The following is a 26142-nucleotide window of genomic DNA, read 5'->3' on the forward strand; positions in this document are numbered from 1 at the left end:
TGTTTTTTGCATGATTTATTACCCTCGCCAGAGGATAGGGTATTGCATTTGAGTCCGTTTGTCTGTCTGCACAGAATAAATACGATTTTCTCTGCAACCATCGGTCCAATTGACAGGAAATTTTCACCATAGGTGCAACTCCATGGGTAGTATTTTTATTGATATTTATGACGTCGTAGGTCACGTGGTTCGGCCGCCATCTTGGACAACCCGAAAAACTTTGCACCTCTATCTCCAAAAGCGCAGAATAGAAAAATTGAGACATGGCTCATTGTAAAGAACTCTCCATGGGGAATAAAATATGTTAATGATGATGTCATAGGTTCCTCCATTATGACATCATAATTAAAGTACAAAACTTCATCCGATGAAGATGAAATTTCTTGAGCATAATCTAGGAATAAATTAGTTTAGAAAACAAATAATGATGACGTCATCAGTCACGTGGTTCGGCCGCCATATGTATTTCAACACAAAAGCCTTAACCACTGAAAATACATCCTGGCGAGGGTTTGCCGTCTCTGATTGCTCTTTTTCTTGTTTGTTCATTTATTTTTGTCCTCAATCTCTCCTTTGTCTATGGAGGGGTGCGTCTTGCAAATAGTTTTTGTAGGGTTCACCTGACTGGCTCTGTATGGGTTTGAGGGTAGAGGAGAAGCATTCAAAACCCAAATCCTATCCATGTTCCTCCTGATGGCTCAATCTGTCTTTTTGGCATACTTCTGATATTCCAGTGCTGTATTTGGTCAGTTATTTGATTCAGTTAGTACTTGCTCAGCCAGCCACTCCTTGTCAACAGTTTTGGAGTGCTTGCTCGAGTTGAGTGCTTTAGGCACTTGGTGAGTGCTCTACAATAAACTTACACACCCCAGGCAATGCAAGAATTGTCACACAAGCCATGAGTTGTCATGGGTGAGTGAGTGTCACCTATGTGACACTCACTGAGTGTCACCTGACCATGAGTTGTCACCTATCAATGTATGAGTCATGCCAAAAGTATTCACGCCACCGACATGAAATTCCATTAACCTTTATTTGCATCAACATGTGTTCGTGTTTACACGTCCAGGGGATGAAAATTCTCTCAGCATTCCTTTTTCATTACAGAGACGAAGCGGAAGGCACATGGACTTAAACCTGGTGAATGTGATGGGTGAGGCACGCTAAACAAACAGGTCACAGACACTACAGGTTGCATGTGAGGGAGCATCGTCATCGAAGAAGATGGCATAGTCGAGTAAAACTATTGAGTATATATTTTTAACCCAAAGTTAGATGATCGACCATCATCCTCCAAACGGTCTTGCTTTTCACCTTTTGTTCAACACAAGGTCATATTTCCCCATGTGGATGAACACCTTCAAAAACAGGTAATTCTACTTTTTATGCCTCCGCCCCGGAAGGTGGCAGGAGGAATTGTTTTCAGGTTGTCCGTCTGTTCATCCGGGCTAAACCTGGTTTTTCTCAGCAACCACATGTCCAATTGAGACAAAACTTTCAAGGTAGGAGTGACACCCATGCAGATTGTTTTTATGATGTGTGACGTCATAGGTCACGTGGTAGTACATTAATTTTAATTAAATAATTAAAACGCAAATAATTAAAAATTTACTTCTCGGAAACCACTGAATGGAAATTTTTTCAAACTTGGCACATTGTCAAGTACTTCCAATAGGGAACAAAAGCATAATAATGATGACATCATAGGTGAAGTGGTATAACAGTCAAAAATGTTTTAATCGAATTCCTTATCCTAAAAATCTGAAATTGCATGCACATGATCTATGACCCATTTGTATTGAAATATTAAATTTATGACATCATAGGTGACATGGTTTGACAGCCCTATTGGATTTAACATAAAACCTTAAAAAAGCATTTTCTCCAAAACCACCAAATCGATTGACTCGAAACTTTACGTTTGTCATCGACTAGGCATGGCGATTAAAAGATTATCAAGAAAACATCATTGGTCACATGGTGTGGCAGCCATATTGGATTGAAGGAAAATATTAAATAATTATATCTCTGAAACCACTTACCCTATCGATGCAAATTTTTCAACTAGCACCATTGCTGCATATAGTTTGAAATGATGACATTGTAGGTCACGTGGTTTGGCAGCCATCTTGGAAAGAAAAACTAACCTTATCCAATCAATACAAAACTCCACAAACGTGATCCTATACCCATACACATACACATGCAGGGTGTCCATTTTTAAGGTCATATGTCACATGATGTGGCAGCCATATTAGCTCGAAAGCCGATAATTAAAAAAAAAAAATCCCTTCTCTGAAACCGCTTCACTGATCAATTTGAAACCTATCATGGCTGGTGAAAATGTGATACTTGAAAACAGCAGAAGGGATTAAAATCAAAACTTTATTTTTAGGACAGTAAACGAGGGCATCTACCTGTTGTGGGACTATGCGGAGGCATATGGCAACACAGTCGCATTGCTCTAGTTTTGGTTCTGTTTCTCTACCAATCTTTCCAAAAAAACTGGCGAAGAAAACTTTCTAAAAAGGTAAATTAACATTTTTCTGATGCAAAAATTGTGCTTTTATCAACTTTTCTACAACCTAAAAGGACTGAAACTTGATATGCATTCACTTAAAATTAAGATATGCTACTTTTACAACTACTAGGTGAAAGATTTACAGAGCTAAAACTACTAATCAAATATTAAATGGAAATCATTTAACAACAAGCAAACATTCTGTTAAAATGGCACAGAACGTGGAATGCAAACAGACTACTGCTGTTTGTCGCAAAAATATTGCTCACTACCACAATTACTTGTGCCCCAATTATTGCCCAAAATAACCCAAAACCCATCCACAATTATTGCCCCGAGCCCAAAATATGGATTTGGATGAAACTTGATGGGCAGGTTGTGGGTGACAAGGACAAATTTATTAGATTTTGGTGAAAATCCAGATTCGAGAATTCTACAAGTAATTCTTCACCATTGAGAGATGGAGCCAAAAACGATACATAGCACAATATCTCAAAAAGTTGTGGATGGGTTATGAAAAAAACTAGGTGGACGAGTTGGGTAGAAAGCAAGAACTGAATACAAATCCAATTAGATTTTGGTTCAGGTCCGGATACAGATCAGGCCTATCAGTGGACTACAAAATGTAAACTGTTCAGCCTGGCAGAGGCATGCACTCCATCGAGTGCTGTTCTAGTTTGTTCAGAGTATCGGCAATAACTCGCCTAATCTTCACGAAGGACACAGTGGGATCTTTAACATCCATCAATGGGTCCTCCAGCTTAACGTCCTTCTGAAGAGCAGCACTCACATTTATGCCTCACCTGCATGTAAAACACCAGAGTAACCGTTTATAGCTGGGTCTAGCTTCAAACCCAAGGTATGTAATTACGAGTTCAGCTAAAGTTAAATGGAGAAAGCAGGATGAGTGGAAAAACAATTCAAGTTTGTAGAAGCTGTAAGGATTTTTTTTTGTATAAAAGATCGAGGCTTGTGTAAGAGCTAACATCAATCACAAAAAAAACAATCGGACAAACAAAACATACAATAAAGGGAGCGGGAGACGATGGGGAGAGATGGAAGCACACAAGTACAACAGCAGAGAACAGGGACATCGGGAGATCTGTGGGAGGAGGAGGCATGCGAAGGCGGGGGGGGGGGGGGGGGGAAGAGGTATAAAACACATGGACACTGCTAGAACTTCCAGGAAAGAAGTCGGTATTTCCAAAAAAAAAAAAGTGGATCTGGGGTGAATTAACGGGGGTAGAAAAGATCAAGGTTTTGGATGGGGGAAGATAAGAGATGGTGGTGAACAGCTGTTTTACAGACCTGGAGGGAAGAGTGGGACTGAAGGGAGTGGGGGAGTGAGGGAGTTTGTTCCAGAGGCGGGAGTAAAGAGGAATGAAGGAGTGAAGGTGAGCAGAGAGTCTTGATTTTGGCAATTTCACCATAAGAGGGTTGCTGGCAGATCTTGTGTGACCTGTACGAGTATTTGGGGGACAGAGCACAGAGAGAGCTGGGGGAGGGGAGCAAGGCCGGAGAGGAGTCGGTGGAAGACAGAAAGACCACCAACCTGCCTGCGGTGTGAGTGAGTGAAAGGCCCTCGGAGTTAACTTCATTGCAGGAGATTCCAATGATTCTGAAAGCTTTGGCCTCAACAGCGTGAAGCCAAGCTAGGTGTGAGGCAGGAGCATCAGCCCAGAGGGGGGAACAGTATTCCATTGAGCTGCGGATGAAAGCCATGTATGTGGTGAGGAGATCAGGTGTGTTAAGGAAGGTGTGCCAAGGCTTGAAATTGTGGTTTGGATGCTCCAAAAATAGACATAAAAGCTGCAAACTTGGAATCAAGCCTCGTCTATGTTCCCACAGAGTAACAGATCCACATATATCGCACCAAAAAACACCAGCATGACAGTTTATAGCTAGGCTGACAGCTCAGAGGTGAGTGTACATACCTGTGGGCTATCCTACCAGCCCCACCAGCAACTGGATGGAGAAAAATCAAAATCAAACAAAAGCTGTGACTCATCAAAACTTTATTGGAATGACTGACATTTCTTTTTCCTTAACCTAATGAACACAACTTTAGGGACAAAAAAAAAAAAAAGAAGTGTTCACATTGCAAACTTACAATTCTGAGGTTTCTTCAAAAAAAAATAAAAAAAATAACGGCAGTCAGGCTGCCATTATTTAATTCACACATTTCAGATATGTAGATTCATTTTATAGAAGTTCAGACAAACATTTGGTCATGTTTCCCCGCAAAAGAGAAGGATCAAAAACGAAAACTCCAAAACCTATACACGCAAAGCATCTTTCAAAATTTCCAGTCTTGTGAATGCAGACAGTGGTGGGGGGAGGGGGTGGGGGAGGAAGGGGGGGGCGGGTGGGGGAGGAAGGGGGGGGGGGGGTGGGGACACGATTTCAAAAAATAAAGACACGAGATAAGTTTGACGATCCTTTGAGAGTTTTTGGGTGTTCATTTTTAGCACAACAGTCATAAATGTACAGAAACATCCTCAGATCTTACCTGGGGAAGAAAATAATATCAACCTGGTATTCTCAGCTCACGTCCCTTTGAAAGATTGACAAACTGTACAATCACTTAAACAGCTCACGAGGCCTTTGCAGAGGTATGTGTGTGCAGTGACAGGTAGATTTACACTGGATCAGCTTTACCACACTGTATACTCGGTGGAAAAAAAAAAATTCCATCAGTTTAAGATTTCGAAATTCTCATCAGTTTAACTGAGGAACGTACAAGTTAATAAAGCTACGCTTATCCGTTCGTGGATAACTTTTGAAGGAAATAGTTAAGATCACAAGGACATTCAAACATGTTGTTCAAGAGAGACGATAAACATTTACATATCAGTCTTATCAAAACTTGTTTACATTTGCGTGTTCTTAAAGCTTATGAGTACAGATGAATACCTACTCAAAAAGGAAGCACATCATCAACTACTACAAAATACTCAACGGCACGACTACATTTAAAAATCCAAAATAAAAAGGGTTATATTGATACAATTTTATCGACGATTTGTTAGTATAAATAAAATTGCTTTGTGCAGACAGACCCTACCACCCAACCCTTTCGCTCCCCCCCCCCCCCCCCCCCCCCATTTGAGTACTTTTGGTAGAGGTAGGGGAAATTGGCTTGAAAAATGGTTTAAAGCAGAACCGCAGTACTTTATCGGTGGCCGTCTCTTCGGGGTTCAGTCATGAGTCCGAGCATGCATTCCCTGGAACCCCGACTCAACCCAACCCCTTCCCTCCCCAGAACGTGGGCTCTACCGTCACTACCAAAGTGCCAACAAATGAGGCAAACTCATCGACGACTTGTTTGTTCACCTACACTTCCTTGGACCTACGTCGTTCGAAGTCCTGCGGTGACCGTTTTGGTGACTACAACATGTCGTTTGCGCAAATCGAGATTAAAACGTCACCTTCAGGGTTGGGATGGAGGAAGGAAGGAATGCAAGTCGGATGAAAGTGGGTAGGTAAAATTAACCCCAGCTCTGCTGGCTTAACCAAAGGCTCGTTCTCTTCTCATGGTTCACATTTAAAAACTATTCGGTCGAAGACGTACCATTAGACAAATCTGGCACAGACTGCAAAACCACTAGGCCACGAGTACCCAAGCGGCACCGTAGCTTGCATCATATGGAACGCGTCTCTTCGCAAAAAGACCTAGGCGTCCCTTTCTTTCGTTAAACATCCCGCACATTGCGTTTGTTCACCGCTATCACGGTGCTCGAGTGTTCGATGGTGAAGCCGATACGCAGATCGTTGGCGCCTCCCAGTGGTGACGTACCACCATTCCCGCTCCACCAACCTAAATGTACAAAATGTTTTGGCAGGCATCCACAAACAGCTCCCATTTCAGCAAAGCCAAGGCAGGGAAGATAGCCCGGATTTCCACAGTTCGAACGGTGAGACAGACATTGCTCCGGGATCTACCGTCTCCATGGCCCAACAACAATCTGGGCACAGGACGCCTGGTCGGGCAAATATACAACTTGGCTGCCACCGAGCCTTAGGTTACTGCGACGCCTGTGATGTAGGATTCTCAGTCTTTATGTCGGGCATCGTTGGGGGTTTTCCACTCCAAGGACTACTATTGGCCAGCGCTGGCGAGTGGCCAAAGTCGTCGTCGTCGTCGAGCCCGTTGGCGGCGTCGTATTGAGTGTTCTCGAGCCGTGTGATCAGCCGCTCATCCTCATCACCAAACTCTCCACCCATGAGTGTCGGCTCGCCAACGACCATCACATCCTGCCGGCCAGCACGCCCCCCCCACGCCAGCCCCCAAAACAGAGGCCTGTCACGCACTGCTCAGGCAAAACTTTCCATCCCCCACTCATTTTGCACAAATGCGAAACCCCATCAAAACACACACCACACACCACACACACAACACAATGCAACAATAATTTGGAACATGCAACATGTAACAGATCAGTGGTTTACACACATCTGAAGGTCGGTATCTCCAGCATTTTCAACAACACACTTTGTACTGAGGCTCTCCCCCTAGAGGGTTTCTCTTTTCAATGGGGATTCCATTTGTAATTGATCCACAAAACCATTTCGCTCTTTGAATATTATACCCTATTTTATTGACTTATTTACCATCAGAATTGTTTTATAAACGAATTATTTTCCCTTAAGTTCTGGTAAAACAAGCGCAGTTATTGGGTTGTATGTTGGCACACCTATTGGGAATGGCACCGCAAAAGTTGGGAAGGGACAAAAAATTTATATATGCAAAATCAAGACTTGTGTTAAAGTGACAAAGGACAAAGGTAATGTAGTGACAGTGGAGGCCATGGGGTCATTATTGGATAAAATGGAAGGGAATGAATGAGCATACGTGGAGAGGGAGGTAGAGATATATATATATATATATATATATATATATATATATATATATATATATATATATATATATATATATATATATATATATATGACGGAGACGGAGACCAGAGAGAGAGAGAGAGAGAGAGAGAGAGAGACAGAGAGAGAGAGAGAGAGACAGAGAGAGAGAGAGAGAGAGAGAGAGAGACAGAGAGAGAGAGAGAGAGAGAGAGAGAGAGAGAGTAATGAGAAGTAGAAGAGATTATGGATACGGAATGGGGGGGGGGGGGGGGGGTGGGCGGGGTCGACAACATGTTCACTGATAGTTAATTTACACTGCGCTATCTCCGAAAGGCAGTTCCCCAAACAGGAAAAAAGAGGAACAAAGGAGCAGTCATCCTAGATTTTGGGAGTTTAATCAGGGTGGACACTGGAAGAACACATGGGCCTTGGAAGAGCTGCGGAAAGTCAAAGGGGGGAGAACTCAGATGGAGCTGGAATTGAGGGGAGGCAGCAGAAGAAGAAGAAAAAAAAGAAGAACGTCACCGACCTGTCTACAATGTGAGAGTAACGGGCCTCGTGCTTTGCCCTCATCACAAGAAATGCCAATAACGCCGAGAGCTTAAAATTCCAGATTCTGGTGCCCCAGGCCACAAGGCATAGCAGTACACAATTGAGCTACAAAGATCTTGTAGGCTGAGAGTAGTTTTGATTATTCAAGGATTCCCAGTCTGCAGCTGGCTTTGGAAGCCAGCTTTGCTATGTGGGCGACCCAGGAGATGCCACAGTTGATGGTAAGAAGTCAAAAGTTAGAGACTATACCGCTTCCAGTGTCTCACCATAGATAGGTGGGGTGTTGTTGTTGTTGTTGTTGTTTTCGTATGCAGCCTGTGGCTGCTGGTTGCACCATTTTTGGGGAAGCGCATTTGTGCCACTGATACAGTGCCCCAATTATCTGGTACTCAATGTGCCAACCTCAGAAGGATGCCGGGCTGAGTCAACCCCCCTGGCGTTAATTCAACGATCTACCGGGATTCAAACTCAGGATCCTGGGATCCCAAGACAGCACCCTAACCGTTAAGCCAACACCAGGCTGATAGGTGGGCATCAGGGTGAGACTAACATATGCTAGGATGAAAGACTTGTTCCATTTATCAGTCCAGCATCAAATCAATTCATAGTGTGATAAAGCTGATAATGTCTGTCTCATCAGTGGGACAGGGTGTTGCATGCTGCAATGTGGCATCATCTGTAAAAAAGAAGTGTGTTCTCCAGAGCATTGGAGTGGGTGTTAATGTAAATGAGGACACGACTGGGACCAAAACTGTATTGGGGCACTCCATACTCCACTGGGAGATGTGTCCAAGGAGATGGTCTTGGCTTCCTGTTTGAGACGTAGGGCCACAAACCATAGCTGAGAGAGTAGCATGTGCAGAAGTTAGTGACTCGGCTGGAATCAAAACTGATAGTCAGTGATCAGACTTTTTTAAAAGAGGAAAGATGAGGTCAGTAACAATGATGAATTCCATGACTACTTTTAAATTGGGAAAAATGACTGGTCTTGTAAGGAACCGCTTAGAAATCATTCTTGTGGATGGGTGTGAGTGTTGTTGACCAACTTTCTGGAAGAGGGGGAAGGCAGCCAGGGGAGGATAGACGAGAGAGAGAAAGAGACACAGAGACACAGAGAGACAGAGAGACAGAGAGACAGAGAGAGAGAGAGAGAGAGAGAGAGAGAGAGAGAGAGAGAGAGAGAGAGAGAGAGAGAGAGAGAGAGAGAGAGAAGTTGAGCAAGACATGAGAACATGGGTCATGGATGATTCCATGTGGGCCCATTGCCAAACTAGAGTTGAGATAGGCCAGAACGTTATCTACCTTCTTAAGTGAGAAGGACAAATTCTCCGCAATGTTTAATGGAATTTAAGATGTACACAGAGGGGGTTGAGTTGGGTACAAGGGATTTGCAGGTAAATACCAACTTGAGAAAAGCGTGCAGCGATGCTATTTGAGGTGGAGCGCACAACAGAGACAGATACATTTTTCCACTCCCCTCCCTTTTTTTTGGAATACTGTACATTAGCGTGGCTCGTACAGAGCTAGTACGCGTACACTGAACAGATTGGGACACAACAGGACAAAAGGAACAGCAGAGAGAAGGGGAAACACCAACAGCAGAGCCGAAGGCCAAGATAGATGGAGGCGGACAAAAAATGGGTATGGGGAGGAATGGTGGGCAGGAGAAGATGCGTGGGGTGGGCAAGAAAGATGGAAACTATCAGAAGAGAAAACTGGAAATTTGGAAGGAGGGATTGGGGGAGAGGGATGGGGGGAGGGGTGGGCGGTTCCCTTTTCCCTTTAATATTGTGTTCTATTTTTCCCCCTCAGAATTCACTCGTCACTCCTCTCCACCAATGCATATGGAATATACTGCATATAAATCCCCGTATTTCATTAGTTGTGTGAAGTCAGGTGTGTTGAAAAAGCAGCACACACCCAGACAAGTTTAAGCAGAAGCAGATTCTCAAAGACAGAGAGGGCTGTGCATGGTTAAGTAGTCATTTATTTTTTTAATAACGTCGGTGGTAACTCTTCTAGATGGAACGAATTATTAACAAAATGGTGTCTTATAAAAACGCCAAAAATACCCACAAGGAACTGACTTAATTAAATATCCTTTGCAACTAATTTTAATTAAAAATAAACTCCGCACAGGATGTATACAACCTGTGGAGCAAAAACGTTGGAGGAAATTTTTGCCTCAATTCACTTCAAAGCTCCATCTGTTACCATTTGTCTGTGCAATATCTACCTGTGCACGATAGGCATTTGAACTGGCTTTTGAAACGATCCTGGTGCCGCTCTTTGCATCCAAATTTGTTTTCTTTCGACGCGCACATCAATCCTAACTTTCCGGCCCATCCAGGCTTCGCCTCTGCTCATTCCTGGATACGTACTCACCAGTCCATTGTTGATGATAACAACGTTTGCACTTTTCCTGTTTGTTTACCCAGAAACCAAAACTCTGACAGCAGCAAATCCTTCCGCATTAAAGGTGCAAAAGGTTTGGAGAGATGTTAGATGGAGCTCCACTCAAAGATATTGGGATGTCAGACAAGCAACGGTGGAGTTACATCCGTTACAGAAGGTGGACGGAGGTTATGTTTTCACCCGTCTGTCTGTATATAAAATAAAAAATAACCACATTTAGAGGCCATTTTTCCCCGCAAAGCAGGGGTTGGCCTTTTTCGGGGACCGTGGTTGTTGTTGTTTTTTGGTCCCCTTTTTGAAGCAATGTTTTACGGCCGGATGCCCTTCCTGCCACCAGCCCTTTTTGTCGCCTTTTACGACAAGCAGGGAATTACCAGTGAACTGGTACTCAATTAGCCGACCTCGGAAGGATGACAGGGTGAGTCAACCCCCCTGGCGTTAATTCAGCGATCGACCGGGATTCGAACCCAGGATCCTGGGATCCGAAGCTGGCACCCTAGCCGCTAACCCAACACCAGGGTCTGTATGTGAGCAGAATATCGCAAAAAGTTATGGTTGGATTCAGACGAAACTTGGAGGACCGGTTGTGTGTGTGACACGAAGGCATCAATTAGATTTTGGTGAAGATCTGAATATGGATTCGGATACGAGAATTATTTAATTTTTTAAGTGATTCTTCACCATTGAGAGATAGGTCTAAAACCAACATATAGCAGGATATCTCAAAAACTTATGGATGGATTTGGACGAAACTTGGTGGACAGGTTGTGTGTGTAGAATCTGGATCCAGATAGTAGAATTTGTAAAGTGATTATTCACCATTGGGAGATGGGGCCAAAAATTATATATAGCAGGATATCTCAAAGTTATGGATGAGTTGTGACAAAATTGGTGGATGGGTTGGGTAGGTGACAAGAGCAAGCCGATTAGATTTTGATTACGGTTTGGATCCAGATCCAGCCTAGCAGTAGGATTAAGAACATAAACTGCTCAGCCAGGAGGAGGTATGCGATCTCGTGAGTGCCGTTCTAGTTCCTGAAGCAGTTGCAGTCCATGGAATGCCACAAAAGAGCAAATGCGCAAACCTTAGTGTGGTCATGGACCGACACCAGAAAACCTGAAAGGTCGTGACAGCAGGTCCATATTGTGACAGCAGGTCCACATTGTGACAACAGGTCCACATTGTGACAACAGGTCCACATTGTGACAGCAGGTCCACATTGTGACAGCAGGTCCACATTGTGACAGCAGGTCCACATTGTGACAGCAGGTCCACATTGTGACAGCAGGTCCACATTGTGACAGCAGGTCCACATTGTGACAGCAGGTCCACATTGTGACAGCAGGTCCACATTGTGACAGCAGGTCCACATTGTGACAGCAGGTCCACATTGTGACAGCAGGTCCACATTGTGACTGCAGGTCCACATTGTGACTGCAGGTCCACATTGTGACAGCAGGTCCACATTGTGACAGCAGGTCCACATTGTGACAGCAGGTCCACATTGTGACAGCAGGTCCACATTGTGACAGCAGGTCCATATTGTGACAGCAGGTCCACATTGTGACAGCAGGTCCACATTGTGACAGCAGGTCCACATTGTGACAGCAGGTCCACATTGTGACAGCAGGTCCACATTGTGACAGCAGGTCCACATTGTGACAGCAGGTCCACATTGTGACAGCAGGTCCACATTGTGACAGCAGGTCCACATTGTGACAGCAGGTCCATATTGTGACAGCAGGTCCATATTGTGACAGCAGGTCCATATTGTGACAGCAGGTCCATATTGTGACAGCAGGTCCATATTGTGACAGTAGGTCTATATTGTGCCAGTAGGTCCATATTGTGACAGCAGGTCAAAAAACAATCATAGGCTTGATTATGACAGAAGGAAGTCTTAAATTGAGGATGCACTGCACAAGGAATCTACAACTTGTAAAAACAGGGCAGATGTCAGAATAAAGGTCTCAGCCACGATCAAGATCGGAAATGGATATGGGGAAACACCATAATAAGTAATGGATGCACACCAAGACTTTTTTTTATATTTAATATCAATAGAATCTATGTTTAGTTACTTTTGCTACAATTTCGTTTGTCCACCTGTTACAAATATTTCAGTGACATATTTTGCTGAGACTGAGCTTTGGAGGAAAAATAATGGATGAGGCTAGACATTGCTCGAGCTTGGATATTTTGTGGAGCGGGGAGAAAGGGGCAACAATAAAAGAGGTTTCACCCGATTCACTTTTTACGCAAAGTTTGGTTTAAGCATTTTCTGGGGCTGTGTTCGAACCAACCTTGATTCAAATTGCGTAAAGCAATGGCCTGCGACAGAAATATATGTAGCGTATACCATACGATTGGCATAGGTCTGAAGATTGGGATTAGAAAAAGAAAGAATAAGTGATAATATAGACGAGAAACACATGCAAAAGCAACAACGTGCGCAGGTGCTTACGTGTGCGCGTGCTCTCAGCTGTTGCCATTTGGCTCTGCTACAAATCCCCTTTCAGTCACAAACTTTCACCGCTGAATATTAATTCACACTAATTACTGCATGTTAATTCCCTCGTTCCTCATCAGCATGGGTGAGAGAGTAGGGGTGGAGAAAGGGTGGAGTGGGTGGGAGAGGGGCTGAAGAAGAGGGGGAGGGTGAAAATCTCAATCACGTTAATTACTATTACAAACCGCTTAATGAAGTACACCGTGATTATTTCAATATTTGTTCACCTAATTAAGTAATTAGTCGAGGCGCACGCGAAGTGCCAGAACATGTGCGCCACCTGTTCCAACAGACGCCGTACGACTTGGCGTGCTCAGACAAGCGGTGCTGCCACCTGCCTGGCACCTTGCTGGCCAGACCAGACTTCATGGGCTTGGTGGCAACATTATAAACCACCTTCTTAGAATGACATCACTCCCTCTGCAGATCATCCCACATGCACCTAAAGGGCTAAACCCCCACCACTCCCCTCCCCACGTTGAAACCCAAAATTAATAACGCGGCAGTTGATGGACAACAATCACTTTTGAGATGCTGCAATGCGTCTTTTAAACCAGGAGGTGGCGACCGAGTTTAAGCAAGCACAGCAAGTATGCTTCCTAGGCGCCCAATCAATGCATTTAATGTAGCTCCCTCAGTATTTACTATAAGTGTGTGTGTGTGTGTGTGTGTGTGTGTGTGTGTGTGTGTGTGTGTGTGTGTGTGTGTGTGTGTGTGTGTGTGTGTGTGTGTGTGTGTGTGTGTCTTGCAGTACGCGGTGCGGTATGTGGTACATGCTACAGTGTGGTCGGGGATTCATGGTACATGTGATATGTTGTGATATGTGAAATGGAATTTGATGTGGTGTGCACTGTTCAGTGCGCTGCGGTGTCTGGTGCTGTGTGGTGTCTGGTGCTCTGTGCTGTGCGGTGTCTGGTGCTCTGTGGTGGCTGGTGCTCTGCACCGTACGATGTGTGGTGATCTGTGCTGTGCGGTGTCTGGTGCTCTGTGCCGTGTGGTGGCTGGTGCTCTGCGCCGTGTGGTGGCTGGTGCTCTGCGCCGTGTGGTGGCTGGTGCTCTGCGCCGTGTGGTGGCTGGTGCTCTGCGCCGTGTGGTGGCTGGTGCTCTGCGCCGTGTGGTGGCTGGTGCTCTGCGCCGTATGGTGTCTGGTGATCTGTGTTGTGCGGTGTCTGGTGCTCTGTGCTGTGTGGTGTCTGGTGCTCTGTGCTGTGCGGTGGCTGGTGCTCTGCACTGTACGGTGTCTGGTGTTGTGCGGTGTCTGGTGCTCTGTGCTGTGTGGTGTCTGGTGCTCTGTGCTGTGCGGTGGCTGGTGCTCTGCACTGTACGGTGTCTGGTGATGTGTGTTGTGGGGTGTCTGGTGCTCTGTGCTATGTGGTGTCTGGTGCTCTGTCTGGTGATCTGTCTGGTGCGGTGTCTGGTGCTCTGTCTGGTGATCTGTGTTGTGGGGTGTCTGGTGCTCTGTCTGGTGCGGTGTCTGGTGCTCTGTGCTGTGCGGTGTGTGGTGCTCTGTGGTGTGCGGTGTCTGGTGCTCTGTGCTGTGCGGTGTCTGGTGCTCTGTGCGGTGTCTGGTGCTCTGTGCTATGCGGTTTGTGGTGCTCTGTGGTGTCTGGTGATCTGTGTTGTGTGGTGTCTGGTGCTCTGTGGTGTCTGGTGCTCTGTGCTGTGTGGTGTCTGGTGCTCTGTGCTCTGTGCTTTGTGCTGTGTCTGGTGCTCTGTGCTGTGTGGTGATCTGTACAGTATTTGGTGCTCTGTGCTGTATGTTGTTTGGTGCTCTGCGCTGTATGGTGTTTGGTGCTCTGCACTGTACGGTATTTGGTGCTCTGCGCTGTGTGGTGTTCGGTCCTCTGTGCTGTGCGGATCCGATTCAAATACTCTGTAAGCCTTGCACGTTAAAAATATGGGATACCAAACCAGAGGGAGTACAATGCCTTTGAAACTCGAATGGCATTAGCAATGCAGCTTTGTCTTTCTCTTAGAAAGATGAATAATTCCTGTGGCTAATCAAAATGCACGAATTGCATCGTGGAAATTAGATTGGGAAATCTAAAGCTCAGAGGGAATCTGTTGCACAAACTACACCCATGCTCACCCTTCACAAAACAAAAGAAATATCAACACCAGAGTACTTTTAAGCACGTACAGACAACCACTTCTGCACAGGCCGGACAAGGAAGACAGCAGCCTGCCAGGCAAACACACCACAGACCACAGACCACAGATTGCAAAAGGTAATAAATTCAAAGCTTACAGGTACCTGACTAGCAAGGCTGAAGTTGCTGCTTGCAGGACTCTTCTTCTTTGTAGTCCCGTTGTTCTGTCCAATGCTCGAATTAGAGGTACTGCTGGCAGAATTATTCCGCTTGCGCCGTTTCTTCGCTGGTGGACGGCTCGGCTCCGCTGGTTTCCACACAGGGCACGAGTGGAGAACAAAAAATATATACATGTATGTATGCACATAATGGCACTGGTAGGACACACTCAAACAGGTGCACAGCAGAAAATGAGCATGCAAATAATTAAATAAGGGGGAAGGGAGGGGGGGGGGGGGGGTAAAAAAATAAAAAAATAAAAAAATAAAACATTATACAGCACTCCCTACTCAGCCAATCACAGAGTAACCTACTACACTATAGAGCATCCATTCACATCTGATCCGCAAACTGCACTCAGAATTAGCCAATCAGAACATATTGCATTCTGCAGGCTGCACATAGCCCATTTATCCTTCTTTTAATTGCAATATGTTCAGCCCAGCTAGCTCTCCAGATCTGTTTGCGGAACACAGACAGGATGAAGTGTTGCAGACATCCTGTTGGCCAGGATCCATGCGGCTAGTGCGGCACGTCGTTCCTGGGACCATAACAGTGAAAGGGTTCGAATTTGATATGAAGCATCAGACAGTTTTTGTAACTAGGTTTACTCTACATTAAATTATATATATATATATATATATATATATATATATATATATATATATATATATATATATATATATATATATATATTTAATCAAAATAATTTTGTAAACTACGCATGAATAACTTTGTGGCATTGGAGGTTCAGGTATTCATATAGGTTAGAAAGACAACAAGCAAATACGTGGAAGGTCTTGGAGCGCTGCTAAAGCTTAGATGAAACTTTACAAACCTAAAAAGAAATCGAATGACACGTGATTAGAAAGTCCATTCTCATTGGAAGCAGCATCATAGCCATCAATATACAGTGCAATAAAAGTATTCAGACCCCTTCACTTTTTTCACATTTTGCTATGTTGCAGCCTTCTGCTGAAATCGTTTAAATTCATTTTTTCCCTCATCAATCTACACTCAATACCCCACAATGACAAAGAGAAAATAGGATTTTAGAAAGTTTTGCAAATTTATGAAAAGAAAAACAAACTGAAATATCACATTGACATAAGTATTCAGACCCTTTGCTATGACACTTGAAATTTAGCTCAGGTGCCTCTCATTTCTCTTGATCATCTTTGAGATGTTTCTACACCTTGATTGGAGTCCACTTGTGGTAAATTCCATTGATTTGACATGATTTGGAAAGGCACACACCTGTCTGTATAAGGTCTCACAGCTGACAATGCATATCAGAGCAAAAACCAAGCCATGAGGTCGAAGGAACTGCCTGCAGAGCTCAGAGACAGGATTGTGTCGAGGCACAGATCTGGGGAAGCCTACAAAAAAATCTCTGCTGCATTGAAGGTTCCCAAGAGCACAGTGGCCTCCATAATTCTTAAATGGAAGAAGTTTGGAACAACCAGGACTCTTCCTAGAGATGGCCGCCCGGCCAAACTGAGCAATCGGGGGAGAAGGGCCTTGGTAATAGAGGTGACCAAGAACCTGATGGTCACTGGCTGAGCTCCAGAGATCCTGTGTGGAGATGGGAGAAACTTCCAGAAGGACAACCAACACTGCAACACTCCACCGATTTGGGCTTTATATGGCAGAGTGGCCAGACGGAAGCCTCTCCTCAGTGAAAAACACATGAAAGCCCATTTGGAGTTTGCAAAAAAGCACCTAAAGGACTCAGACTGTGAGAAACAAGATTCTGTGGGCTTTCATGTGTGGTAATGTATATGATATATATGATGCAAAGATGAACTGATTGGATGATGGCATCAAAGGTGAGGATTGAGGTGATTTTGTGATTTTGGCGGTCATGCCAAGTAAAAATGTGATACTTGATACCAGCTAAATGGATTTAAATCAAACTTGGTAGAAATATGTATAAACATGTAATAATGTGGGCGGAGGCATATCGGTCGACTTTGTGAGGTCGAAGAGTGTCATTGTAGTTTATGCATTAGTCTTATCAAAATTAGAATTGACCAAAGAGGTAAAAAAATTTAGTTCATCACAAATCAGTTTATTTAAGATGGATAAGCAATAATCTAGTCTAGTGTGTATTAGACACAGACAATTAAATTAGCATAGTTGAAAGTGAATTATACTCATTGTCACCATGGAAACCACTCCAATTGCCCTCCATCAGAGGTACCAAGTCACTGTGAATCGTATGAAGGAATGAATGAGCATGGATACATAAAAGATAACAAGGACCACAGGGTTTACCTGGTGGCGCAACCATCCTCTGCCACTTTTGGAAGAGGCAGGTCTTGAGGCAGTCACGGGGGCTGATGTTGTAAGTCTTGTGCCGGGACATGAGCTCCTGCATGGGCTCCAAGATGACACATAGCTGCGAGGAGATAGCACAACAGTACAACTGTAGAAGGTCCAGTGAGGTTGTCATGACTACATCCCGAAGGACTATTCCTTTTCCGAGACCCATAGGCCATTTTTCTAATCTCCAGTGAGAAACTCAAACCACAATTTTCCTAACCTTAGGCAATTACATGTTTTGATCATGTTACGTTAAGGACAAGTCAGAAGTACTTACTGACATTGTGTCCATAAGTAAAGGGAATTAAAAAAGACAATTCCACATACACCCATGATGCAAAGAACATGCACCAGCAAAAGTTTGCAGAGATGCAGTTTTCAGCCAGTATCACACATTTTCCCAGCGATGGGTGAGTATTCCGATCCCAATGGAATCGAGGGAATAGAAGTTTTTTGTTTTTTTAGCTCAAACTTTTTGAAAAAAGCTCCTTCCAAGTTCCATATGATTCATACAGTTCCAAGCCCCTTCCTCCTTGCATTCCAACAAAGCACGTATCATAAGTGATGAGGGATGGCTATTCCGCCAAGCAGCATCACGTATAATGCTTGCTCCGCCTGCGGCTTTCACACTTAAACACATCGGTGGTGAAATGCTGCTGACACGACAAGGCCCGGCTGCTGGGCACCTTGCAAACCCCACACCATAAATCTGGCCGTGCTTACAGACCCACGGGCAACAGATTTACATATGGCAAAAATACAGCAGACTGCAGTCTAAATCTGCAATTGCCTACGAGGGTCAACAAAAGGCAATGAGGAAGCCTAGAGAGATATGGGGGGAGAGAGAGAGAGAATTGTGCAATGAGCCAAATAAGGCAGAAAGAGTCGTAATGCTTCAATTTTCTAGAAAAGGTGATGGGAAGGAAAAATTTAGTTGCAGACAGCTTCCGCAGGAATAAACTCAGACGAGAATCCATAAGAGCACTTGCTTCAAAATAAATAAATAAATGAAAACAGCATGCATTCAGCACACTAATTGAACGCGGATTCGAGGCGGTAAAGCGATTTCAATTAAAATGGGCAAGTTAACAAAACAGGACAATTTGCATAGGACACACACATTCAAGGCGGCTCTGTCTGCAGCATAGTCGGTAACGACAAGACGCCCCGGCCGCTTAGACTTCACTTCGCTTTCGTTAACACACTCCGGCACTTTGTGCGGTCTCTCCCCGCCTCTCCGCCAGCGTCGCAAATTAAAACACCAGAAAATTAGCAACAGCAAATTAAAACTATCATTAGAGCTAAATTAACGCAACGGTAGGGAGCAACGCTGGAAACAATGAGGCTTCTTTTTTCTTTTTTCCTTTCAGTAATTGCAGACACGCAAACAAGCGAGTGCAGCCTGTCCGGATACGGCATGGAATTGCAATTCCAAACTATAATGCAACATGTGCTTGCAATAATGCCACACCACAAGTATCTTCGAAACAGGACAATGAGAGAGTTCAAAGGTAGAAAACCAATTGCAATTTGGACTTTAACTGTATTTCTTAGAATATGTACACATAGTGGTGTATTCTTTTGTATACAAATTCTAGAATAATGGAAATATTATTACAAGTTAATTTCAGTGCTCCATTGCACATTTGACTCAGAAAAGGGATGGGGGAAAAAAATGGCATAAGCAGCCCATTTGCCTCGAAAACGCATGGTCACGGTGGAAGCCGATGCTTTGAACCAAGAGCCTGCGCTCATGCCCCAAACAGTCCTCCTCAAGTTAAGAAACCATGGCCAACTCCAGCCATGCGAGGCTGAGATTATCAGTGAGGAATCCAATTACGGGAGGCAGAGGAAAGGAGCTAAAAAACAAACATGTCTGTCTCCATGAACATTCTTAGCGTCACGCTCCTCTGGGAATGCCAGTGCAACTGCCACAACTTGCAGCGCACGCTTGGCACACGTCTAAGTGTGCAGAATGCTGAGACACACATTTGAACTTTGCCTTTCCACATGCAAGAAACAACAACAACAAAAACCAATGAGGTCAGGATTACCAAAAAAAATGTATATTCTCAAATATCACAAAAAATGGTATAAAGTGTGGAGAACAGAGCAAAGGATGTGGGATAATTAATGGAAGGAGGTATGAGGCAAGGGGCTAAAAACTGCAAACTATCCTGGACCACAGCCCAAAAAAGGTTTGTACAACTCGTACGTACCGAAGCATACACGATCAGGTTGAAGCGAGAAAAATCAGGAATAATCATTAAAAAGTATGACAGTAAATGCGATTCTATCTTTTCAATTGATAACTGAAATGAGAATTGAGTTAAAGAACCTCAACTGCCGAACGTAAAGGAGAGGGGTAGGCCACAAGGAAAAAAAAAAGTTATTTAAAACATCAGAACAAAATGATGCTCTTTAATGTTAATTTGAGGCATTAAGAAGAATATTAATTTATCGAGTTGTGTCCCATCTTGTAATCCCCTTGATCCCATGGGAGCCCACATGATCCAAAATCGAAAAATCTAAGACTGAGAGATCCGTCAACCAGAGTAGAGGGGCTGTATCTGGTTTCAGAGCAATCACTTGGTAAATAAAGGACGGTTAGGGATCCAAGGTTTCAGTGGGTAACCGCCCCTCTCCCCCACCTCCCTTGGGAGCCCCATTATCTAAAATAAAAAAAATTGAACCCAGAGCGATTGTTCAGGCTATTGTCTTGTATTCATGTGTCAAGTTTCAGAGCAATCAGCCAGGTGACAAGGGAAGAGTATCAAAAAGAGCAAAAAGTTAATGGACACGTGGACAACACGATCATTACAAGTTCATCTCTTCAAGATTGAGATAAGATGACCGAAAAAGTGAATTGTCCATAAAATTCTGTGATGTCCCTGAAACAGGGAAATAACCCAAATACAGGAAACGACAAATGACAGCAGAATGTCACGGAGAAGAAGATTGCCACAATGTCAGCATACATTGGTTTGAAAAGCTTGGTAGGGACAACTTTGTAATTCTCACTTTAAATCAGTGGTTCTCAAACTTTTTTTGACTACCGCCCTCTTCTGCCCTCTTGGACCGGCCCAATGCCCCCCTTGTCCTATCGTTTGTGGTAGGACACCCAGAATTTATGTGGATAGGAGGCAAAAATAACAGAAGCCAAATATTTTCTGAATAATATTTTACTTTATTTTACTTTACTTTTTATTTTATTTTGCACGACCTACGATGTTTCAGCAGAACCGGCCCAGGTGAGGCAAACTGGGAATCTGTCATCACAGGCCCAAATACCGTTAGTGTGAAGGGTGGGCCTGGTGACTCGCTGCGAGATTATGAACATTCCGCTCCATCTCAGTGAGGTAGAGACGCAGATCGCCCCTCTCGGTAATGTCAAGGCGGTTTCGATACTTGGTCAGCAGCACCATCACGGCGCTGAACCCTCTTTCAACGAGGTATGATGTGGGGAACGCCATCAGCAGCAGTTCTGCCTCTGTACACATTGCGGGGTATTCGCCCCGCTCAAGGATCCAGAATTTGCCGTATTCATACTGCGAGAATCTTGCCTTCGCCTCATCATCATTGTGGAGGTTGATAATTTCGTCCTGTAATTCACGCTTCACATCTTGAATGTCACATTTGAATGGGTTGATCACCCATGCTGGCACCGACAGTTCTAGCATGTCTCTGAAACGCTGCTCCATATCTCCACGAATCTTCTCAAGGTGATTGCAACAAACGAGCAGCTCTTCATCAGAAACAGAGTTTCCTTTGCCAACTGGGGAAAGTGGTACATATCTCTGTGGCCGAGGGTTTCCCTGTGCAGAGTCGCCTTGATTACGAACGCGCCGATCACTTTCTTTGCTTTAATCAGCGTCATATGGTCACCCTGGAGTTGTTTGTTGACATCATTCAGTATACTGAATATGTCCGTGAGGTAAGCCACATCATGCTCAATCGCATTCACTTTCTCCGATAGCTCCGTATCGATTTCCGACAGAAACTCGACCACTGTTGAGGAAACGGGTCAAACAAGCGCCTTTGGACAACCATCGAACTTCGGTGTGCAACAGGAGCCGCTTGAATGCCTCATCGTTCTCCTGGCAAAGCTGACGAAACAGCCGATCATGCAGAGACGACACCTTGATTTTATTCACTGCTTTGATTACTGTTTGGAGTGATGTATGAAGTCTGGTGCTGAGAGCTTTTGCTACAAGATGCTGGCGGTACACGACACAGTGAATGGCGAACACGGACGGTACCTGGTTCTTCAGAAGCGCAATAAAACCACGCTGGCGACCAACCATCTAACCATCGCTGGTGCCCCATCCGTCGCGCAAGCGAGAATGTTCTCCATCGGTATGTTCTTATCAGTAAAGTACTTCTCCAACGTTTGGAAGATGGAAGAACCCTTCGTATCGGTCTGGAGAGAGCGGGCAAACAACATTTCTTCCACCATTTCCTGATCACGGATGAAGCGAACGTAGCAGAGTAACAGAGCTTCACTGTCACGCAAAGTGGACTCATCCAGCTGGATGGCAAAGTGTGTGCTTCTCAGCTCACTACACAGCTTATCTTCTACATCTGATGACATTTCATCAATCCGCCTGGCCACGGAATCATTGCTGAGCGCAATCGACGAGAGAACTGTATTCGGATCCTGGCCCATAATGGTTTTTATCACTTCCCCATCAGCTGGTTTGATCAACTGTTCACCGATTGAATACGGTTTTCCAGATCTGGCGATGAGCAATGACAGCTTATACGACGCTTCCAGTCCTTTATCCACGAGCTTTTGGCTGGCTTTGAACATCGTCGTTACAATGGATCGCTTCTCAAATTTCTCTTTCAGCGATTGGAAATAGCTGACCTCTGCGCGAGCCTTATCACTGTGGTTTTTACTCAGGTGCTCGCTCAGTCGAGATGGTTTCATTGCTTCATTGGACAGCATGATATCCCACCAGAAACACATCGGTAACTGTTTGTTCGTCGGAGATGGAATGAATCCATACTTGATGTATTCAACGGAATACTGACGACTCTTTTTCTTTGAGGCCGACATCTTGAAGCCGACCGGACGTGAAGCTTTTTTGAACAACGAAATTAACATGCCAAAATTTCGAAAGACTAACACCAGCGCTAACACTGACTGTTCATACCTTGCCCAATGTCTGTGCTGGCAAGGCCAGGCTGTAAAGTTGAACCAGGCACGTTGAATAGTCCAGCACGAATAGAGTGTATTATATCCCGCATAAAAAGATTCTTGCAAGCCGATTGGTTGAAATGGCACCACGTGACAAAAATTAGTGTTGTACTATTGGCCGCATTGGCGGCCAATAGTATTTCGCTGGTATCATACACCATCATGTTTGTTGCATGAGCATGTATGGACAAGAAAATACCTACACGACATCAGCGAATATGTGATCATAAAAACCATGCGAAGGGGGAAAGAATGTGGTCGTCGATTGGATGGCCAATTTGCCGAATGGCGCTGGGTAACCTGTTCAGACTGCAGGAAGCCCAATGAGCGCTCCAAATCGCCGCTGCTCCTCTAAATTGCCAGTGCCGCCCAAATCATTGCCAGCGCCCCCCTACCGCCCATGGACTCTCGAGCACCCCCCTGAAAGTTCCCAGCGCCCACTGGGGGGGCGGTAGGGACCACTTTGAGAACCTATACTTTAAATGGTTGAGGTCCTCAATGCCAAACAGGAAATTAGAGCTGTCTCCCTTGATATATCTCGTGCCTTCGATACGGTCAGGCACCCAGCTCTGCTCACCAAACTCTCCTCCTATGGTATCCATGGAAATCTCCACGCATGGCTTGCGGACTTCCTCTCTGGTCGAAGTCAACGTGTGGCCCTGAATGGATTTCTCTCATCTCCCCTTCCTGTTCAGGCTGGAGATGCCCAAGGCAGTGTTCTGGGCCCTGTGCTTTTTGTGGTCTTCATCAATGATCTCTCCGACTCTCTGGAAAATCCTCTCTATCTCTTTACTGATGACTCCACTCTCTGCCGCTCCATTCCTCATCCCTCAGATTGGCAGTCTGCAGCCTCATCACTCTCTGCAGACCTGGACAAAATCAGACTGGTCAAACAAGTGGAACATGTCTTTTAATCCTGACAAATCTCACCCTCTTACTATGTCTCTCCAAAAAGACTGACTGGACAACCCTCCCATCTACTGTCTCAACAATGCTCTCCAAGATGTTCTGTCGCTCAAGCTTTTGGGTCTCACTATCTGCCATGATCTTTCCTGGGAAAACCACATTTCCACGCTGGCCTCCAAAGCCAGTCGCCGACCGGGCATCCTCCGTCGTGTGAAGTCCTTCCTTGGGACACCTGAGCTCCTCACCCCATACAAGGATTTCATCCACAGCTCACTGGAATACTGTTCCCTCCTCTGGGCCGGTGCTCCTGCCTCACACCTAGCTCGGCTTCATGCTGTTGAAACCAAAGCTTTCATAATAATTGGAATCTCCGGTGATGAAGCTAACTCCGAGGGCCTTTCACTCACTCACCACAGGCAGGTTGGTGGTCTTTCTGTCTTCTACCGACTCCTATCCGGCCTTGCTCCCGCAGCTCTCTCTGTGCTCTGTCCCCCAAATATTCTTGCAGGTCGCACAAGATCTTCCAGCAACCCTCTTATGGTTAAAACTGCCAAAATCAAGACTCTCTGCTCACCTTCACTCCTTCAGTCCCCTTTTCTCCCAGTTCTGGAACAAACTCCCCCACTTTCTTCAATCCCTCTCCTCCCTCCAGGTCTTTAAAACAGCTGTTCACCACCATCTGTTATCTTCCCCCATCCAAAACCTTGATCTTTTCTATCCCTGCTAATTCATCCCAGATCCACTTTTTGAAATTCCAACTTCTTTCCTGGAAGTCCTTGGTGTCCATGTGTTTTATACCTCTCCCTCCCACCTCCCCTCAAGCCTTCCGCCTCCCACATTTCTCCTGATGTCCCTGCTCTCAAATGTTGTGTTTGTGTCCTTCCCCCTCTCTTTTGTGTCCTTCCCCCTCTCTCCCCATCTTGTCTACCGCTCCCCTTGTTTTTTGTGTTTTGTGTGTCGGTTTGTCTTTTTGTGTGATTAATGTTAGCTCTTTCACGAGCCTCGATCTTGTATACATATACAAAAAAAAAAAAAAGAAAAAAAAAAAGTGGAGCCCCATCACGAATACCCGGGGCGGGTAGTGTAAGTGTTAGGTAGAGGGTACAGGTAAATTGTGGTTGGATATTGGCATCTGTGGTGTGTGGTGGAAGAATGGTATTTGGATGGGTGCATTAGTGTTGTGGAAATGGCTGGGCGTGTAGCCTGTTAGTGTGTGTAGTTGGTTTGGGCACTCCACCACTGTGAGGATGTCGGCCAGGTGAGGCCGCAGGTGGGCTCTGGAGCCGGTAGGGTAGTTGTGGATGGGGCCCGAGGTTCCGGAGGACGGACCCGGGTAGCCCAGTGCCAGAGGGCACCAAGGGGTGACAGAGCCAGGAGGGGCCTTCCCCAATTAGATAGGTTAGGGTGAGGAGCTAGGTAAGCTCGGGTGGCAACTGCAGTGGTGGAGGTGTGCAGGTGGGTAGACCTGCTGGGAGAGCTACACGTCCCAGCCCAGAAATTGTGCAAGGGCACCGGGAGATGAATCGGGGGAGTGAGACCCCAAATTGAGAAGCACCACAGTTTGGCCAATGGGAATTGGTTTTTAGAACCCATAGTGTAAGTTGGCCAATGGATTGGCAGGGAGAGACCCCGGGTAGTGTAAAGGGTGTTAAAGTCATTTAGAGGATAGTTAGGATTGAAGTCTCCTCGCACCATCTGCATCCACTCACCTGAGGTGACGTAACTCCACACCATGCCATGTTTTGTTATTTTTATGTGCAAATGTTTTGGATTGTGAGACGCATCATGACGTGGGTGTGACATTGTGCTTTGTGTTCCATCTCTTCCTCCTTATGAGGAGTGATGATGAATTGGGTGATGGCAAATTTTGAAGTAGAGGGATTGTGGTGACGAATTTGGTATAGAGGAAATATGGGAAGACGTGACAGTAGTGACGAATTTGTAAATGTGTAGATTTTTGTAAATATGGGGTAAGGGCAAGGGTAGTGTAGGTGACAGAGGGGTGACGTACGGTAGGGACGAGCTTTCTCACTTCGCTCTCCGTACGCATTTCGCCTTGCATTGCCTTATTGATGTGTACCCTTGTGACCTTACCCCTCGCTCATTTGTCTTCCCCCTTTTGTCTCCCACATGACCTGTGCGCCATTGGGCGCCGAGGGGAGCGTGCGTGAGTCGGCCATTGTGCGCCCGGAACTCTCAGAACCAGCTGTCTGCATCGATGCACCACATTATGGACCACATGTCTGTGGCCGAGCACCACTTATGGACCCCATGGGTTGGGGGCATGGCCCCTCTGCTGGAACCGGCCATGAAGGCCTGGAATCTTGCTGGCGGATCTTGGCCACAGGGCACCGATGCCCCACAGGTGAACCACACTAGTCGGCCCTGTGAGCCATAAATAAAGAAAAATAAAACGGACACGTTAGGTGCATTTTATTATCACAAATAGGCCGCCAGCAAAGAAAAGACAACAACTGGAAGAAATAATAATAGCCAGCAGAGGGAGCCAAAGAGCAAGAGATCACCTGCAGGGTTAGGGGTTGT

At 45.2% G+C, this 26142-nt stretch overlaps 1 protein-coding gene across 1 annotated transcript; it reads right to left on the reverse strand.

Moving 5' to 3' along the window:
• Window positions 1-4519: 4519 nt before the first annotated feature.
• LOC144889177 (LIM domain-binding protein 2-like) lies at window positions 4520-17680 on the reverse strand. Its single transcript, XM_078769143.1, has 3 exons — window positions 17445-17680; window positions 15113-15255; window positions 4520-6775 (listed from the first exon to the last, which is right to left on the reverse strand). Exons 1-3 carry the CDS (start codon window positions 17659-17661, stop codon window positions 6545-6547), a joined length of 591 nt encoding a protein of 196 aa, XP_078625269.1. The 5' UTR covers window positions 17662-17680; the 3' UTR covers window positions 4520-6544.
• Window positions 17681-26142: the final 8462 nt, after the last annotated feature.

Source organism: Myxine glutinosa, unplaced genomic scaffold (genome assembly GCF_964187855.1).
Source record: "Myxine glutinosa unplaced genomic scaffold, kmMyxGlut1.1 SCAFFOLD_1433, whole genome shotgun sequence".
In the NCBI taxonomy this organism is placed as follows: domain Eukaryota; kingdom Metazoa; phylum Chordata; class Myxini; order Myxiniformes; family Myxinidae; genus Myxine; species Myxine glutinosa.

What these genes read in the sequence shown, in the direction of transcription:
- LOC144889177 (XM_078769143.1), bottom strand. Translation starts at nt 17,661, where the DNA reads ATGGGTCTCGGAAAAGGAATAGTCCTTCGGGATGTAGTCATGACAACC. An exon ending in GAGGATGGTTGCGCCACCAG is followed by an intron (nt 15,256 to 17,444) that starts GTAAACCCTGTG and finishes TGTGGAAACCAG; the next exon opens with CGGAGCCGAGCCGTCCACCA. An exon ending in ACTTCAGCCTTGCTAGTCAG is followed by an intron (nt 6,776 to 15,112) that starts GTACCTGTAAGC and finishes GCTGGCCGGCAG; the next exon opens with GATGTGATGGTCGTTGGCGA.